The 17,376-nt window shown below is 38.4% G+C and overlaps 3 protein-coding genes across 4 annotated transcripts; 2 read left to right on the top strand and 1 right to left on the bottom strand.

The window, feature by feature from the left end:
* The first annotated feature begins 1,438 nt into the window (after nt 1-1,438).
* Nucleotides 1,439-4,092, top strand: LOC103431530 (acid phosphatase 1-like). Its single transcript, XM_008369695.4, has 3 exons — nt 1,439-2,095; nt 3,414-3,623; nt 3,716-4,092. The coding sequence occupies exons 1-3, from the start codon at nt 1,704-1,706 to the stop codon at nt 3,891-3,893; spliced, it is 780 nt and encodes a 259-aa protein (XP_008367917.1). The 5' UTR covers nt 1,439-1,703; the 3' UTR covers nt 3,894-4,092.
* A 492-nt stretch (nt 4,093-4,584) lies between these two features.
* Nucleotides 4,585-6,258, bottom strand: LOC103431529 (leucine-rich repeat extensin-like protein 6). Its single transcript, XM_008369694.4, has one exon. The coding sequence runs from the start codon at nt 6,000-6,002 to the stop codon at nt 4,800-4,802; it is 1,203 nt and encodes a 400-aa protein (XP_008367916.3). The 5' UTR covers nt 6,003-6,258; the 3' UTR covers nt 4,585-4,799.
* Nucleotides 6,259-11,345: 5,087 nt separating this feature from the next.
* LOC103415839 (phosphatidylglycerophosphate phosphatase PTPMT2-like) lies at nt 11,346-15,096 on the top strand. Of its 2 annotated transcripts, XR_001787613.3 has the most exons (8): nt 11,402-11,691; nt 11,829-12,051; nt 12,605-12,727; nt 13,086-13,179; nt 13,283-13,365; nt 13,481-13,570; nt 13,706-14,099; nt 14,482-15,096. XR_001787613.3 is itself a non-coding variant. In XM_008354124.4 (7 exons), exons 2-7 carry the CDS (start codon nt 11,851-11,853, stop codon nt 13,970-13,972), a joined length of 858 nt encoding a protein of 285 aa, XP_008352346.3. In that variant the 5' UTR covers nt 11,346-11,691; nt 11,829-11,850; the 3' UTR covers nt 13,973-14,350. The 2 variants fall into 2 exon arrangements, 1 of the variants encoding a protein (XP_008352346.3); XM_008354124.4 differs by lacking the exon at nt 14,482-15,096 and having other exon boundaries at nt 11,346-11,691; nt 13,706-14,350.
* The last annotated feature ends 2,280 nt before the right edge of the window (nt 15,097-17,376 follow it).

Here is a 17,376-nt window from a genome sequence, read left to right on the forward strand (position 1 = left end):
GCACTATTTCCTTGGCTTACAGATTGAATATCAAGCTCAAGGTATCTTTGTTCATCAGTCCAAGTATATTACAAATCTTTTGCAAAAAACCGATATGCTTCATTGCAAGCCTTGCATCACTTCTTGTCATCCTAATCACAAGTTACTAAATCATGGTAGCTCTTCTGTTTTGGATCATAGTCTTTACAAAAGCATATTTGGAGCATTACAGTACCTCACCTTCACATAGCCAAACATTGCGTATTTAGTTAATCAAGTGTGTCAGTTCATGCATTCCCCTTCTAAAGATCATTGTGTTGCTGTAAAATGGATTTTGAGGTATTTTCGAGGTACCATTAGTCTCAGACTATGTTTTAGACCTGGTTCCATAGATATTAAGGCATACACATATGCTGATTAGGCTGGTGACCTGAATGATAGGCATTCAACCATTGGTTTTGTTGTGTTTTTAGGCTCTAATCCGGTTTCTTGGAGTTCTAAGAAACAACATACAGTAAGTCGGTTCTCTACAGAAGCTGAATATCAAGCAATGGCTACTACCATTGCTAAAGTAGTGTGGATTCAACAGCTACTCAAGGATATGCATCTTTCTAGTTCATCTATTCCCCTACTACAATGTGACAATATTTCTGCCATGGCATTGGCTACTAATCATGTGTTACACTCCAAAGCAAAGCATATTGAAGTTGACTGCCACTTTGTGCGAGAATGTGTTCAACAAGGCACAATTTTCTTGTAGTTTGTCTCTTCTCAGTTCAATGTCCATTGTTCCAATCTTATGCTCGATTCTCACCTCCATAAGATTGAGAGGGAATGTTAGGCTATAGAGATTAGCTTAGGATTGTGCCAAGTGTTATGTATTAGATGTGTGCCATGTGTCACAAGTGTAGTAGATGAGTTAGTTATATGGAGATGTATTTATATATAAACAAGTGATGTGATAATATTAATTAATACAGTGAAATATTGAAGAAATACACAATCTCTCTCAAAACTCTAAGATTTGTTAACATAAATTACTAACTATTTATCCAATAAAATGGCAAAAACAAAAAGGAAAGTACTACCCAACTAAAGAGAAAAACCATTTCGCATGATTGTATTGGTCTCGAGGTACTAGGTTCACCTTCATGAATGCATCGGATATATGCACTATCATGACTTATTATACTTTGTTGTGAGTAACAAATGTTCATTTTATAAAACCTGTGAATGTGATTTATTTTCTAAAATTTGATTGCTTTCTGGTGATGAAACCAAAATTAATTGTTTTTATAAAAATTGATGTAAAATAATTATAGTTTTTACCGAAAAATTAAAAACCAAACTAAAATGCGGTAAAATTTGTACGTAAAAACTCTCGGGTTCGGATAAAAGAGGTGTTATCCACACATTTATTTTTATTTTTTTCATACTCTTTGCTAATTTATGTCATTTGATTTTCTTTAATTCATCTAATCCGACAGTCGAAAATTAAAAAAATATAAGACAAATAAAAAGAGATTGTATGGATAACAATCATAAAAGAACCAGACAAAACCCCCCAAAATATAAAAGAAAAAACAAAACAAAACAAAACAGTTTATCGTTTAGAAAAAGAAGCTCTCGGAGTCTCTCCCTCATCCCTCCCTCTCGATTCTCAATCCGAAACCAGAAAGCTCTTTCCGATTCCCGCAAAGATCTTTCTGGGTTCAGCAAAATCAATGGCCTCCGTCCGCCATCGCCCTCTCCTCCTCCTCCTCATCACCCTCCTCGCAATCCCCACGTCCTTATCATCCCAATCCATCATCCAAATGCCGAAGAAACGACACCGCGTCTACGCCTCCGACGACAGCCTCTTCTGCGACAGCTGGAGATTCTCCGTCGAGACCAACGACGCCGGGACCTGGTCCAACATTCCGTCCAGGTGTGTCGGGTTCGTCCAGAACTACATGACCGGCGCCCGGTACCCGTCCGATTCGGCGGCCGTCGCGAATTTCTCGCTGAGCTTCGCGAAGGGGGTGACGATAGGCGGCGATGGGAAGGACGCGTGGGTGTTCGACATCGATGAGACTCTGCTTTCGAATTTGCCCTACTATCAGGCACATGGATTCGGGTAAGCTCCAGTCGATCACAACCGTCCGATTTGCTTTGATTGGTTTTATTTTTACTGCAGATTAAATTGTTGTGGGTTAGGAATGTTGGGCCTTTTGTGGTTGTTGTGGAATATACACGTGATTGATTCGTCATTGGCAGGTGGGATTAGCTAATGGGAGGCCGCCACCTAATGCATACTAGGGTGTAGGCCCCACCCAAAAGCAGAAAGTGTGATGATCTTGATCTAATTTTAAGCTTTGCATTTAGCTAATGACAAATGGCCAATTTTGATGAGGAAATATGGAATGATTGGATTTTGATTGTGAAATTGTATGTTTATAGAATTTAGAAGTTTAGATTCATGCATAAGAGAGCCTTTATTAGGAGAGAATGTCATACCTCTGCAGTTTGCAAATATATTTTTTAGTATCGGTAACACTCATGTCACGTGATAAGGGCGACTAATGCAAATGATAGACTCAATGGATTTTCTACTTTGTTACAGGGCATTCTTTGTAGCCTTCATTTTGGTTTGTTTGTTTGTTGATCATTTGGTTTGTTAACTTATAAGTGATGATGCTGCATATAACTTTTTAGTTTATGGTCCACATAATTTGGTTTGTGCCAAAGTGATACCTTGCACATTGTGACTTGTGACAAGGCAGAGTGAAGGTCTAAATGGGAAGAAACAGTGTGACTTTTAGCAATTTAGAGTGAGAAGGAAGTAACTTTTAGCAATTTGGTAACATTATAGGGTTTAGGATTTGGAGAAAACACTTTAAACCCAATACTTTAGTGGAAAACTTAACAGATGTGGTAATGAGGGAAGGGCACTATAGGAAATTTAACAACTTCAAATCAATTAGAGCAAAACTAGTGGATAGATAAGTCATACAAAACTTATCGGGGTGTTTTTTTTTTTGTTTTTTTTTGTTTTTTTCTCTAATTTACACGGGGTAAGGGGAAAGGGAACATATAGCTGAAGTATGGGTAAGGTAAACAATCTTATTGTGTTATACAGAACACATTTATGCTGCAGATTCCAGTTTTTTTTTTTTCTTTGACAAACTGGGGTTGCATAATCATCACATTGTTCACTGCCTTCAAGTCCTCTAACCTCCATCGTAGCAATGAGAGTTCAACTGAAAACTCTCTGTTTTTCTTTGTAATTTTCGATTTCCCAACGTCACTCTTAGCCGGTATAGGTCTGGTTTATGTTCCTTTAACTAGAGTGAGTTATGCAGGATTCTTAGAATACATCAATGTTTTTAGTTGTCTTAATTGATAAGTTTTCCATACGATGAAATTTGACTGGGTCTACATTCTTTTGGACATAGATCAGAGACGTTCGATGAAGCATCTTTCGATGAGTGGGTGGAGTTGGCTGAGGCCCCTGCTCTCCCAGCAAGTTTAAATCTATACAGTCAGCTTGAGCGGTTGGGTTTCAAGATTTTTCTGTTAACTGGGCGGAGCGAATATCAGAGAAATGCCACCGCGAAAAACCTTCTATTTGCAGGTTACAACAATTGGGAGAGGCTGCTGCTGAGGTACATTGCGCTAACTTCATTTCTTTCCTTGTCTTTCTTCGTAACTTGGTAGTAAAGACTGTTGATGTTTGGTTAATCCGTTAATGATACAGAGGACCTTCTGATCAAGGAACACTTGCCACGGTCTTCAAATCCCAGAAGAGATCGGACTTGATAAATGAAGGTTATCGAATTCATGGGAGCTCGGGAGATCAATGGAGTGATTTGGTGGGTTTTGCAATTGCTCAACGATCCTTTAAACTTCCAAACCCAATGTATTACATTGCCTAGCAAATTACCAACATTCAGCAATTGTCTGTAATATAATTACATTCTTGTATTTTCCCTTAAGTTCAATTGCCACAGTGATTAAAATTGGTTGCCATCGTTCCTTTACTAATCCGGCGGTAAGCCAATCCAATCCGGATAAGCCTTGTATTTGTATTCATCTTTTCAAGTGGTATGAAAGACAGCATGATTTAGAGTCGCATATGCCCTGTTTCATTTGATTGGGATAAGTTGGTGCAAACACTCGTGCCAGGAACAGTCGCACACTCGTGTAGAGATGATCTAGCCAAGTGCGCACGCGAATGATCCTACCATTTTTTGTGCAAAACTTAAAGACTTGTTTATGAATGCGTCTGAAGAAAACACTTTTAGCGCTTCAAACACTATTATCAACTTCTATTGAAAAACTTAAGTGCACTTTAAAAAAATACTTGGACGTGCTTGCTTCTTCATAAAGTGCTTATACAATCCATAAGCGCTTTTAAGTTTTCTGTCCAGACGGAATTAGAAGTGCTTTTGCTGGTTACGACAACTAGGTAGAAACATTCAAGTTCTCAGATATGTTTGTTCAACAACGGCAAAGACAAAGACGAAGGCTTTTAATTATATGAGCACTGGATTGGAAATGCCAAAACAAGATTTTCAAAAGTTGAGATGAAGTCACGTGACACAAGCCGATAAACATACATGGGAGTGCGGCACAAAAAGGTATCACATAAATTCCATAAGAATGTCACATGACAAACAGAATCAAACCATTTTATATATCCCACTGTTTCTGCTCACGATTCTTCCATTGCTCAAATCCAAAGCTAATCATGAAATCTGCTTTTTAAAATAGTACTTCTGGGAATCTTTGTTAACAAAACATTTGTCTGGATGTTACAGAAATTAAGCTCTGAAATCTCCTTATGGAGAAGACGATGGGTAGCGGGACCCACAGACCAGAGGCTTGGACCCCGGAATTCTCAGGCAATTCAACCCGCCGCCCGGAATCAGAGAGCATTCCGGCTGCGGCCGCTGCATGTTCCGCCCGGGAATGCAATTCAGGGAGAAATCAAACCACACATTCCGGTCAGGCAACTTCGTACATTCCTGACTAAACCCAGAAAAGAAATTGTAAGCAACGGTCAGATTCTCCAGGCTTTTCAACGAACACACCAAGTCCGGCAGCACCCCCGACAGCTCGTTGTGCGCCAAGTTCAGAACTTCGATTTCTTCCAGGCAAGAAATCGTGTCGGGAAGATGACCCATCAGGGAATTATAGCTTGCATCGAACACCTTAACGTCTGTGAAGATCCCGACTCCTTCGGGAATGCAGCCGGTTAACCGGTTGTTGAGGAACAAAATCTCTTTCAGTTTCGTCCCCATGAAGCCGAAGCTGGCCGGGAGGTTTCCGGTGAACTGGTTGTTTGCGAAATTGATGACGGAGGCTTGGGAGTTTCCTAAACTCTCGGGGATTTCGCCTTCGAAATTGTTGTTGTTGAGGAAGATCGCGTCGAGTTTTTGGTTGAAGAGTTCGCCCGGGATGGTGCCGGAGAAGCTGTTGTATCGGAGGTCGAGGTAGATGAGGTTCGGAATTTGTAATGTGACCGTTGGGAAGCCGCCGGAGAAGTCGTTGTTGCTGAGGTCGAGTTCTTGGAGGGCGGTGAGGTCTCGGAGAGTTTCGGGGATTTGGCCGGAGAATCTGTTGCTGTTGAGGTGGATGAGAGAGAGTTGAGAGAGTAAAGAGAGCTCTTGGACGAGATTGCCCTTGAGATTGGCGTGGTTGAGATCTATGCCCGTAACTTCTTGAGAATCAGGTGAGCAGAAAACCCCTTTGTAAGAACACACATTCGGGCCGACCCATGAGTCTAGAATCTTCGATGGGTCGTCGGAGATGGCGGATTTCCACGCCTGGAGGGCGGTGAAAGCTCTCTCGAGGCCTGAAGGAGAAGAACCAGACGGGACCGGGGGATTCCCGTTTCCATTATTGATTCCTCCACCAATCCAGACACCGCCGCCGCCAATAGGGCCGACATTGACACCAACTCCTCCGCCCACATTAATCCCAGCTTCCGTGGGGATGGCAATCAGTAGGAGAAGTGCAAGAAACCACCACCATTTCTCCATGTTTTTTAGTGGAGAAAACACACTAGTGCTTATTTGCTGGGTTTACTTGTAAAGTTGTCCAAATATATTTGGTCTTGAACGACAGTAAAATGTATTGTTGCCTTTGAGATACCACTGCGTGACATTTTTGTTCACATGAAAGTGTTCGTGATCAAGGTATATATTATTATAATAATATTACTGTAAAATAAAAATGATCATAATCAAGATACTGTTGTTGCAATGACATTTCCCATGGGACAAAACTGTTTTAATTATATATATTTTTTATTAATGTTTTAGTTTTTGTTTTAATGTTCTGGTTGTTACATTCCACTGTACATATGTTGACTTATGTTATGAGTGAGTGATTAAGTGTTATCATCATTCAATTTCATGGTGATAGAACAGGCTGGTCAGTTTCTTTTGGTGACAGAGAAGTTCTGGTCAGTAGGCTGGTCCATTAGTAAACCGACCAATATAAATGAGCAGGGGTAAATTAGTCTATATGAGCTTGTGTAATGATATGATTTAGGTCCTAATCATTGACAGAAAGCAGAATTGAGAAGGAAATAAACATTTTGGGTGGCTCATAATATTATGAATCAGTACACGTAGCTTGATCTTTTTAGCCATTGATTAGATGGGATGGGACAAAGTTCAGATACCTAATGAATTTGTAGCCTTGTATTGTAGCCAGGCTCAAACTTATTATTCAGATGATAATATTTACTTCACTCTATTCATTTACTCTTTCTCGGTGTCTAAAACACCAGATATTTTGGTAAAATTATCTGATTCTGACAGTTTTCACCAGGTGAGATTAGTCCAAAATCAAATGATGCTAAGATATAATTTTTTTATTTTTATTTTTATAAAATGTCATACAAATGAAACGTAACCAATATTTTCTTTAAAACGCTAAATGTTACGGTTTACGCCAAATATGCGATGGTTTAACGCATTTCTAAATGGCACAACTGCTCATACTCCTATCACTTAAACTAGATCCCAATCTATAGAGTAATCTATGGCTTTTAAGTTTTAACCTAGCTTGAGCATATCAGGTTCTTCATTCCCAGTTGATCTTGAAGTGAGTTGGGATCATTTGCTTGGTTGCGTGAAGAGCACGGGAGTTTTCTAGACTTCTAGTGCGCACCAATGTATGGTATACACCTGAATCCTTAACATATCCAGCCCTCTATTCAACTGAGGTAGATAAGTTTGCACTATTGTCGGCATAATATTGAACATGCAGTGTGGAACAAAAAGGGATTCATGGTGAGAACATGAATCAAAAGGCAAGCGCGTGCTCTACTATTGGATGGCAGCTAGCTTCTATGGTACCAAATTCAACTGTCTCACTATAAGTGGAAGCCCTGCAAATTAGTTTTATTTATAAAAATCTTGGCCACAAGAATTTAAGCACCAATTTTTCCCTATTCATTTGCGATGCCTATTATTTGCAGTTTCCTTGATACGGTCGGTATTTTGAAAAAATCAGAAAAACTCTTGAATTTCGGATAACATCGACAAATTTGGTCGATATTTACGACATATCGGTTAAATATTGACAAACTATCTTTTGACATTCTCTAAAGTTTCATTTTAAATTTACAAATTTTTGAGCCAATTTTCATTATTTCCATCGAAGACAATATTATATGGGAGCTTTATATATAGAGACGAAAAAATTTACTATATTTCAAGAAACTCCACTAGTTTTTAAACATGTCAAGGAGAGACAAAAACATAAAAACAATTGAAGCCCAGCCAAAAAACATGAAAACAATATTTTAAAATACTAACCATACTCCTAAAATTTTAGGCTTTCAATAGAATCCAGCTTTCAAAACTCCAACAAAATTAATATGTGTCATAAGCTCAACCTATCTTCGACTATTTCTGCAGAATTAGTTTTGAAACTATATTTAGAATAAGTTTGTATCATTTATTACTGTAATCAGTTCAATCAGTCATTGACTATTTTTGCATAATCAGTTTAATCTATCTTTGACAATTTTTGCATAATCAGTTCAACTCATCCTCGACCATTTGCAGAATTAGTACAACCTGTCTTCAACTATTTTTGCATAATCAGTTCAACTCGTCCTCGATCATTTTTGCAAACTTAGTTGAACTCGTCTTCGACCATTTTTGAAGAATCAGTTCAACCCATCCTCAATCATTTGTAAAATCAGTTCAACCCGTCCTTGATTATTTTTGCAGAATCAGTTCAACCCGTCATCGACCATTTTTTAATAATCAGTTCAACCCGTCATCGACCATTTGCAGAATCAGTTCAACCCGTCTTCGACTATTTTTGCAGAATCAGTTTAATCCGTCATCGACTGTTTTTGCAGAATTAGTTTAACCTGCCTTCAACCATTTTTGCAAAATCAGTTCAAACCGTCTTCGACCATTTTTGCATAATCAATTTCAAATACATGTAAAATCAGTTTTGTATACTTTTTTTTACTTTAAAAAAATGCAACTTTCCTATTCATGTGATGGAGGTGAGGGTTACGGAAGAATCGAGAGCATCGTGGAGCACGAAATTGAACTAGTTTTATATATTTTATAATAGAACCAGTTTGTATAGTTTTAAAAGAATTAGTAAATGGGGAAGCCTAGTTTGTGTTGGGTTGGGTTAGATTGATTCTTGGTATTTGTAAGTTCCAAAGAATTTACTTTTTTTTTATCAATCAAATTAAGTTCAAAGTTAATTAACATCCTCCTTCAACTTAAATTAATCACTATGTATTAATTTAATTTCTCTTGTGCAGGCTCCATCACGTGTTCAATCTTTTGAGAGTTCATTGAACAATGTCCAAATGTATAAGAATATAAGATTGACGCTTGTTTTCTAATTTGGTCTTTTGTTTACTTGGATCGATTTTTTTATCCTTTTAAAAAATTTGAGAGCATATTTTATGTACTTGATGAAACAAATAAATCTGAAATACGTTTTCTAAAATCTCCTTCCCAAGTGTAAATATAATTGTTTTAGCTTTTTGTACTAGTTAACCTCAACTAATGATGGAAAGCTCATTCTCACGGCAAAAAGTTGTAGATGCCCAACCTGCACATACTACATCATCTCTTTAAACCTCGAAAAACAAGGCACCTAGGTGGCACGAACAACTCCAATGATGGATAGAGAAGTGTGAAAAGATACAAAAAATAAGGGCTATTTTCGTAAGTTAAACTTCAAAGAAAAAAAAAACAAATGATGTTATCTTTAACATTTATTATTGTTTGCCTCTCCTTGAAATATTTAAAAAGTGTTGTCTCAATATAAAATTAAGTATTAAAAGTATACTCTATGTGTAATTTTTTCATATTATATCTATCGATATTTTCATAAATTTACATATTAATATTTCCAATGATACCGATATTTTAAATACTGTTAATACCCAACAATATAAAAAGTAAAAGAAAAAAAAGAAGGATTCAAGGCAGCATGTGAATATTAGGTAAGCATCAAGATTTTTTGTGACAATAAATAATATCATTCCTATGAATTATTTTGGAATGCAAGGGATGTTGGGGATAAAAAAAAACTAATTGTGTGAAACCAGGTGGATAGACTTCTAAATTGGCAAACCTAAAACTCACCTGTATCTCATGTGCTTGTGCTCAGTTGGGGTGGGAATTTATGCCAATTCTCCGATTGCTCTAAGATCTTGATTCATTTACATTTATGGAGTGGAAGGAAACACAACTAGACAACTCTCAAAATTATATCAGTTGTCAGGTACTTATAACTCACGTATGGTTGGAATTATTTATTTATATATTAAAAGGTTTTAAGTTCGAATGTCCCTCCCAAAACATCCATGTACATGAAAAGATGTCAAAATACATAACTTGGGTCTTTTGGTTTGGATCTTTTGGAGGTGTTTTGAGATGGAAAACAGCAAATTTGGACTCTGAAATGAGAGTGAATTTTAAGGGCCCAAAATTGTACTTGTTCAGAACTTTCATTACAATATTTGGACTGGGCTAATGCAACATGGCTAGGGCCTAAAACAAACAGAACAATCTGGGTAATTAGGGTTTATTCAACTAATTAATCAAGAATTGACCAGCAACCAGTCCAAATTGTGATCAACTAATCACTCAATCAGTGTGTGCATAGAAGTCAGACAGAGTTTTGAAGATATGGAACAGATGGTATCTGTTACAACATAAAATATCCATCTAACCAATTAAATCCAAAATGATTATGTTTTTTATTTGTCGATCCAAAAGGATTATGTTGGATGAGGCACATATATACTTCTTCAGAGTAGTTTGACTAATCCTTCATGATGTCTATGGAAAAAAAAAAAAAAAAATCTCTTCAGAGTATTAGAGTAGGTTGTCCTGCTTGTGAAGCTTAACGACCATATATACTTCACGTCACCAATTTGTATTGTCCACGTACTAGGCTTGAAAATTCATCACATGTGACGAGACATGTTGAAAGTATTAATTCTACATCGGATAAAGAAAAGACTTGTATACACTTATAAGTAATTGAGTTATTCCAATGTTACCAATTGGTTTTATAATGAACTCCAACTTGTGAGTTATACAATAACCTACTTGAAACTGCATTTTGACTCCTTGCGATTTATTAAAAAGTAATAAAAAATTTCTGTTGGGGTTTAGTTTTGAAGTGCAATTTCTGTGTTTCCGAAGTGAATGAGATTCATGTGCCACCTACTTTGCATCCGAAAACTCCCACTTTCTTTACTTTTGAGACAAATTGTTCGACAAATTGTTGGATCCCCTCTGAGAAACGGGGGACCACTACTCTCGTATCAACAAAATGTAACCCTACCTAGCTACCCTTCATATGCATGGTTCACGGTTGAACTTGAAGCTCCCTCTTTGCAGTCTTTTTTCTACTGCCCACTTCACATTACTAATAAAATCTAAGAACAACACTTCAGAAAATACTACAACAAAGACTTAGGGGAGGGAATGCCGAAATACGACCTGAAACGCGGAACCTCTTTCAATATTTAAAGAGTATAGTACTATAGCTTCTGTTTTTTTCAAGATCAATTTCTTCAAGCACAAACGTTGATTACAAGATTATTTAAAATGCAACTCATTATCAATGATGAAAGTCAAATCCACGTCGAAACACGCTATTACACTCTTAAAGCTTGAAATCAAAACAAAAAAAAAACTTACTAACTTGGAGATTAAGTTAAGCAAACAAAGAAATACATCACTTATTCCTTAACAACTTTCTTGGTCATGCTTCCATCGATTTATTTACTTTTTGCTACCAAAGGGCGCCAAATTAACCCATCTTTTCCTTTATTAACTAACCACTTTAAGACTTATCCTTTTGACTAACAATTCGGATCACCCACCAGTCACCGTCAGACATATAACCTTCCAATGGCATTTAACATAATAAACTCCCAACTCCAGCCCCGATTTATAACCACTACCAACCTCTATTTCCCAGATTTTGACTATTTACAATTTCCTATTTCAGTTACCAGAAATTATTCGCATACAAAATCCAATTCCTTGGCATCTAAAGTTAAACAGTGCACACTCTTTCTCTAACTCCCCAAATTTAGAAGCCCACCTCTCTAATTTCCCTAATTTCCGTTTTCCCACCCCCAAAAACCCTAATTTTCCATTCGGGATCGGCCCCCAATTTGCCGGTTCATTGCAATTTCGCTCCTTGGTTCCCCAGGTATGTAAATTTTTTTTTTGTTTTTTTATTCGGAAATTTATATCCCAATTGCGAATTAGGGATTCTGAAATTCGGAATCTTTTTGGGGATTTTCTTACCTTTTGTGTTTTCTCATTAAATTTGGATCTGGTGGTTAGGGGTGTTTGTTGTGTGTGCGAAATGAAGATCGAGGAACTGGAGGTGGAGTGGGATTGCGATCGGAACGACGGCCTTTACGGGAGGCAGATAGTTGGGGTTGACGACGCCAAGCGAGCACTCGTAGGAGCCGGGGCGCGGATCCTCTTTTACCCGACCCTGTTGTATAATGTGCTGCGGAACAAGATGGAAGCTGAGTTCAGATGGTGGGATGAAGTTGACCAGGTTTTTCTTTCTCGATTTTGTTCAATTTATATATTTTTGTGGTTGGGTTTGTTAATCCTCTGTTTGTTGACCTAGAAATTGTAGGAAAATTGATTTCTTTTTTTTTTTGTTTTTTTTTGTGGATTATAATTTATATATCTTTGTTATGTAGCTACGATTTGTTTGGTTTCTGAGAAAGTTGGTTTCGAAAGAAGAAACAAGTTTTGAAATTGATCAATTTTGCAAGAATTTTGTATGGGATCGGAGAATCAAAGATATGTGGCTTATTATAGGGATTTGTTGCTTTCCTTTTCAGAATTATTTGTTGTTTCAATCAGTTTTCTCACTTTCTTGGCAATCAATCGAAATTCGGGATAAGAAAAATTTTGAAATTTTGATGTTTTCAGGACTACACAAAAAAGGATTCTTGCATGTTGCTATTACATATTTGAATAGACCGGGTATATGTATGAATATCGTCTTTGATTTGTTGTAAGAGGTGTACTTGTTTGGTAAAATGTATTTCTTTGCTCATTCCGTGGTTTTTAATGGATACGTGGTGCTGTTCTTTCAGTTTGTTCTCCTCGGTGCGGTTCCATTTCCCAAAGACGTTCCCCAGTTGAAGCGGCTAGGTGTTGGTGGTGTTATCACTCTCAATGAACCTTACGAAACTTTGGTTCCGACATCCTTGTATCGTGTGCGTTACTTCTCTGCACCATATGGTTGTGAATTGCTACTACCATGTTGGAAATATAAATATTTTTTTTCTTGGTTCTTGTCCTTGGATAATATGATGTAACGAAATCATTATTTCAAGTTTTTTTCCTCTAACGAAAATATGTTTTTAAATGTCTAAATAAGGGCAGGTTTGAAATCACCTTTATTTGATCTAACATATGAGATAGGGAACCCCCAGATTAGGATTTGAAACTAGAATGATTCTTTCTATTTGTTTTGAGATGTTTTATTATCCTGCCAATAAGAAGAGTGAAGTGCATTTAAATCTTCTCAATCTGGACCGTACTTATTCGTTTAAGATGTTTGATGGTTTTCAGGCCCATGGGATTGACCATCTTGTAATTCCCACGCGAGATTATCTATTTGCTCCTTCATTTGTTGATATTGACAGGGCTGTAGAATTCATTCACAGTGAGGATCTTATTCAACTTCAATATTTTGCTAGTTTGTAATTTATTAGCTTTCATTTGTAGAACTGTTAATTTAATTATTTAACCTTGGTTCCCGAACACAGAGAATGCATCCTGTGGTGAAATTACTTATGTGCACTGTAAAGCTGGTCGGGGAAGGAGCACAACTATCGTGCTTTGCTATTTGGTAACTATCTCCTGCTTTTCAAAGGTTGCTGGTTGCGTTAGCTGAAGAGTTACTGATGATGAGCCCTTGTCAACCTCTAGGACATTATAGGATTGAATTGATTTGCTTTCTGCAGGTGAAATACAAGAACATGACACCATCTGCAGCCCTAGACTATGTCCGGTCTAGAAGACCACGTGTGCTGCTAGCCCCCTCACAATGGAAGGTATGTGTTGTAGTTCTCTTTTGTATGTATGCATTTTGTTATAATCTGGAATCTTCTGTCATTCGTTGCCGACTGATTTTATTAATTCCCATTCTCGTACAACCTCAATCACCATTTTCTGCTGTTTCTTGGCAGGCTGTTCAAGAATACAGCAGATGTGGATCAACTACCGCAGCATGTTCTCCCTCAGGAGATGCAGTTTTAATTACCAAAGATGATCTTGAAGGGTACCATGGAACTTACGACGACACTGCTCATAAGCAGTTGGCAATTGTTCCCAAAATGGTGAAAGTCAGCCCCATGATAGCTAGGTTATCATGCCTTTTCGCATCCTTGAAAGTCTCAGGAAATTGTGGACCAGTCACGAGGCGGTTGTCTGTGCCGGAGCCACGTGCTTGCTGAGCTCTCCCACATATCATGCAGGTGTCGAGAGTTGTTTGCTTGTACAGGAGCACAAGCACGATGGGAATAAATAGAAGTTTTATGACGCGCCAATGTTTCTGGTCGCTTCATGTTTACAAGAGAGAAGGTAAATGAAGAAATTAAAGAAAAACAAAAAAAACAAAAAAAGGTTTCGGCGGCTTTCTTCAAGATTGTGTATAACGCTCTGTCAATGGCTGAGGAATGTATTTTGGAGCTTCTACATGTACATTACACAGCACGTCAAATTTTCTTCCTTTTTTAATGTAATTTCTTCGTTGTTATATTTCCTAGTTTGTACCAATGGCACACTATGTACTGCTGCTTCTGCATTTAAAGCATCACTGTTTTGCTTTTTAACCTTTGGTGGTGTTGTGTTTTGCTTTAGCAACTTGTGCCAACGGTGAAACTTGTAGGCAGCTTCAAATTTTTACGAGGTTTCTTTCTTTCTATTATACATTGGCTAATGTCAATGTTCTGAATGGCGACAGGTCTTTGGGAAGGTGAGGTGCCATAAACTATGGTACGGACAGTGGGGGACAAACTGATGCCTGACCTCTGTATACAAAGCATGATACTTTGGAACAGGTTTACCGTCACGTGGTGGTTCTATTCCAATAAACAATGACAAGTGTAAGGTACGTGAGACCAAATACAGGGGGCGTGTTGGTACGGCCGCATGCACGTGGTTTGGATGTGCGGAAGCTAGAATTTTCCACGGACAATGGGTTACAAATGTTATCTTATGCTTAGTTGTGAAAGGCATCGTACAGATGACATAGTCATGCGCCCTACCTAAGATTTTCCTCTATTTGAACATATGCAATGGCCAACTATTGTAGATGTAGAGTTGGACCATTTTGATATTTTTCACATAATGGGTGGGTCTTATCTGTCGGGCTATTTTACATTGCTAGATTGTTTGGATTATTTTATAGTGATGGGGATCTTGTGATTTACGGATTCCAGCCCCAATTGGCCCATCCATCAATACCCAATTGGCTCATTCCTTTGTATTCAAGTCCGGCCAATTGACCAAAGCAATGTGCTTATTCATTTGTATTCAAGTTTTAATCTTTTTGCATGAATTAAAACAGCTAAGAATATATAGTTGAGTTCAGATGTACCAATAATCCTTACACGCTATGCAATTATCGCCGGAGGAGCAAGAGCAAAAATAGAGACATGAAAAGTGGGTGGGGGTGGGAGAAAGGTGAATTTTATGCTAACATTGTTTTCAACGTAGAACTCCGCCTATGTATCTTACATTGCCGGTCCCAAGCCCGGATAAAGGAGGAGGGGGAGGGCGTCAGGTAGTCGACAGCCGGCACTCCATGATCACGTCGAATCCTTATGAAAATGAATCCAGAACAAAATCGCGCTAAAGCTAGGGCGTCACCCGTAAGTGGCGCGCTGTGTGGCCCGAGCACAGTGATAAATGAGCAAGGGTCGCTGTATCTCCATCGGCACCCGGATGCAGTGTTAAATGAGCAAGGGGGCCATAGAAACTTCTTTTCGAACGACTCCACTCAAAATTGTTTGGGAGCATATGCTCCTATCAACTTTACACGGGACACACAAAAGAAGTACTTTGATCTTATTAGACGGGGGAGGGTGAAGAAGCTAGGACAGAAGGGTAGAGTTCAAGAGAGCAAAATGCGTTTAGGAACGTGGAATATAGGAACCTTAACGGGAAAATCTATGGAAGTAGTGGAAGTTATGGTGAGGAGAAGGATAAATATTATGTGCCTACAAGAAACTAAGTGGGTTGGTAGTAAGGCAAAGGATCTAGAAAACTCAGGGTTTAAACTTTGGTATTCGGGCACAAATAGAACGAGAAAAGGTGTTGGCATCATCATGGACAAGACCTTGACACAAGATGTTGTAGATGTCAAGAGGGTAGGAGATAGAATCATGGCAATCAAGATTGTAATAGGACAAGAACTTATCAATGTGATTAGTGCGTACGCACCTCAAGTAGGGTTGGATAAGAGTTCGAAGGAGAAATTTTGGGAAGACCTTGGAGACTTGGTGCAAGGAATTGCTCAGACGGAGAAGTTATTTATAGGAGGAGATTTAAATGGACACGTGGGCAGGGAGACAGGCAACTATGGAGGTTTCCATGGTGGCCATGGTTTTGGGGAGAGAAACGAGGATGGGGAAGCTATCTTGGATTTTGCAATGGTATATGATCTCTTCTTAGCCAACACCTTCTTTAAGAAGAGAGAAGAACATGTGATCACCTACAAGAGTGGGTCGTCAAAAACACAAATAGATTTTCTCCTAATGAGGAAAGGAGATCGTATAACTTGTAAGGATTGCAAAGTTATACCAGGAGAGAGCGTGGCTAATCAACATCGCTTGTTGGTGATGGATGTACATATCAAAAGAGTGAGACAAAAGAACAAGACTTGGAAGTGCCCAAGGACTAGATGGTGGAATCTAAAAGAAGAAAAACAAGTCATTTTCAAAGAGAAAGTAATCACCCAGTGTGTGTGGGATAGAGAGAGGGAAGCTAGCCAAATGTGGGATTCCATGGCTAGTTGTATTCGAAAAGTAGCAAAAGAGGTATTAGGAGAGTCCAAAGGTTTTGCCCCACACCAAAAGGAATCTTGGTGGTGGAATGAGGAGGTACAAACAAAGGTGAAGGCTAAGAAGGAATGTTGTAAAGCCTTATACAAGGATAGGACCGATGAAAATGGTGAAAGGTATAGAAAAGCGAAGCAAGAAGCGAAGAAAGCTGTGAGAGAAGCTAAGTTAGCGGCTTATGACGATATGTATAAGCGACTAGATACCAAAGAAGGAGAGTTGGATATCTATAAATTAGCTAGAGCAAGGGAAAAGAAGACAAAGGACCTAAACCAAGTGAGGTGCATCAAGGATGAGGATGGAAAGGTTCTTGCTACAGAGAACGCGGTTAAAGACAGATGGAAAGGTTATTTTCATAATCTTTTCAATGAAGGACATGAAAGGAGTGCTTCTTTAGGGGAGTTGAGTAACTCAGAAGAGTGTAGAAACTACTCTTTTTATCGTAGAATCCGGAAGGAAGAAGTGGTTGTAGTTTTGAAGAAGATGAAGCATAGAAAAGCAGTAGGCCCAGACGATATACCAATCGAAGTGTGGAAAGTTTTGGGAGAGACAGGTATAACATGGCTCACTGACCTTTTCAATAGGATTTTGAAAACGAAGAAGATGCCAAATGAGTGGCGAACGAGCACTTTGGTGCCTATCTACAAGAATAAGGGTGACGTACAAAATTGCATGAACTATAGGGGTATTAAGCTAATGAGTCATACAATGAAGCTCTGGGAGAGAGTCATTGAGCATAGATTGAGGCAAGAGACACGGGTTTCGGACAACCAATTCGGGTTCATGCCAGGGCGCTC

The sequence above is a fragment of the Malus domestica genome, chromosome 15 (assembly GCF_042453785.1).
Source record: "Malus domestica chromosome 15, GDT2T_hap1".
Classification (NCBI taxonomy): domain Eukaryota; kingdom Viridiplantae; phylum Streptophyta; class Magnoliopsida; order Rosales; family Rosaceae; genus Malus; species Malus domestica.

Bases quoted from the DNA above. Each gene is read 5' to 3' on its own strand.
- LOC103431529 (XM_008369694.4), bottom strand. From the start codon at position 6,002: ATGGAGAAATGGTGGTGGTTTCTTGCACTTCTCCTACTGATTGCCATC.
- LOC103431530 (XM_008369695.4), top strand. From the start codon at position 1,704: ATGGCCTCCGTCCGCCATCGCCCTCTCCTCCTCCTCCTCATCACCCTC. The intron at 2,096-3,413 runs GTAAGCTCCAGT...TTTTGGACATAG, and splicing joins TATCAGGCACATGGATTCGG to ATCAGAGACGTTCGATGAAG. The intron at 3,624-3,715 runs GTACATTGCGCT...TTAATGATACAG, and splicing joins TGGGAGAGGCTGCTGCTGAG to AGGACCTTCTGATCAAGGAA.
- LOC103415839 (XM_008354124.4), top strand. From the start codon at position 11,851: ATGAAGATCGAGGAACTGGAGGTGGAGTGGGATTGCGATCGGAACGAC. The intron at 12,052-12,604 runs GTTTTTCTTTCT...CTGTTCTTTCAG, and splicing joins GGTGGGATGAAGTTGACCAG to TTTGTTCTCCTCGGTGCGGT. The intron at 12,728-13,085 runs GTGCGTTACTTC...GATGGTTTTCAG, and splicing joins TTCCGACATCCTTGTATCGT to GCCCATGGGATTGACCATCT.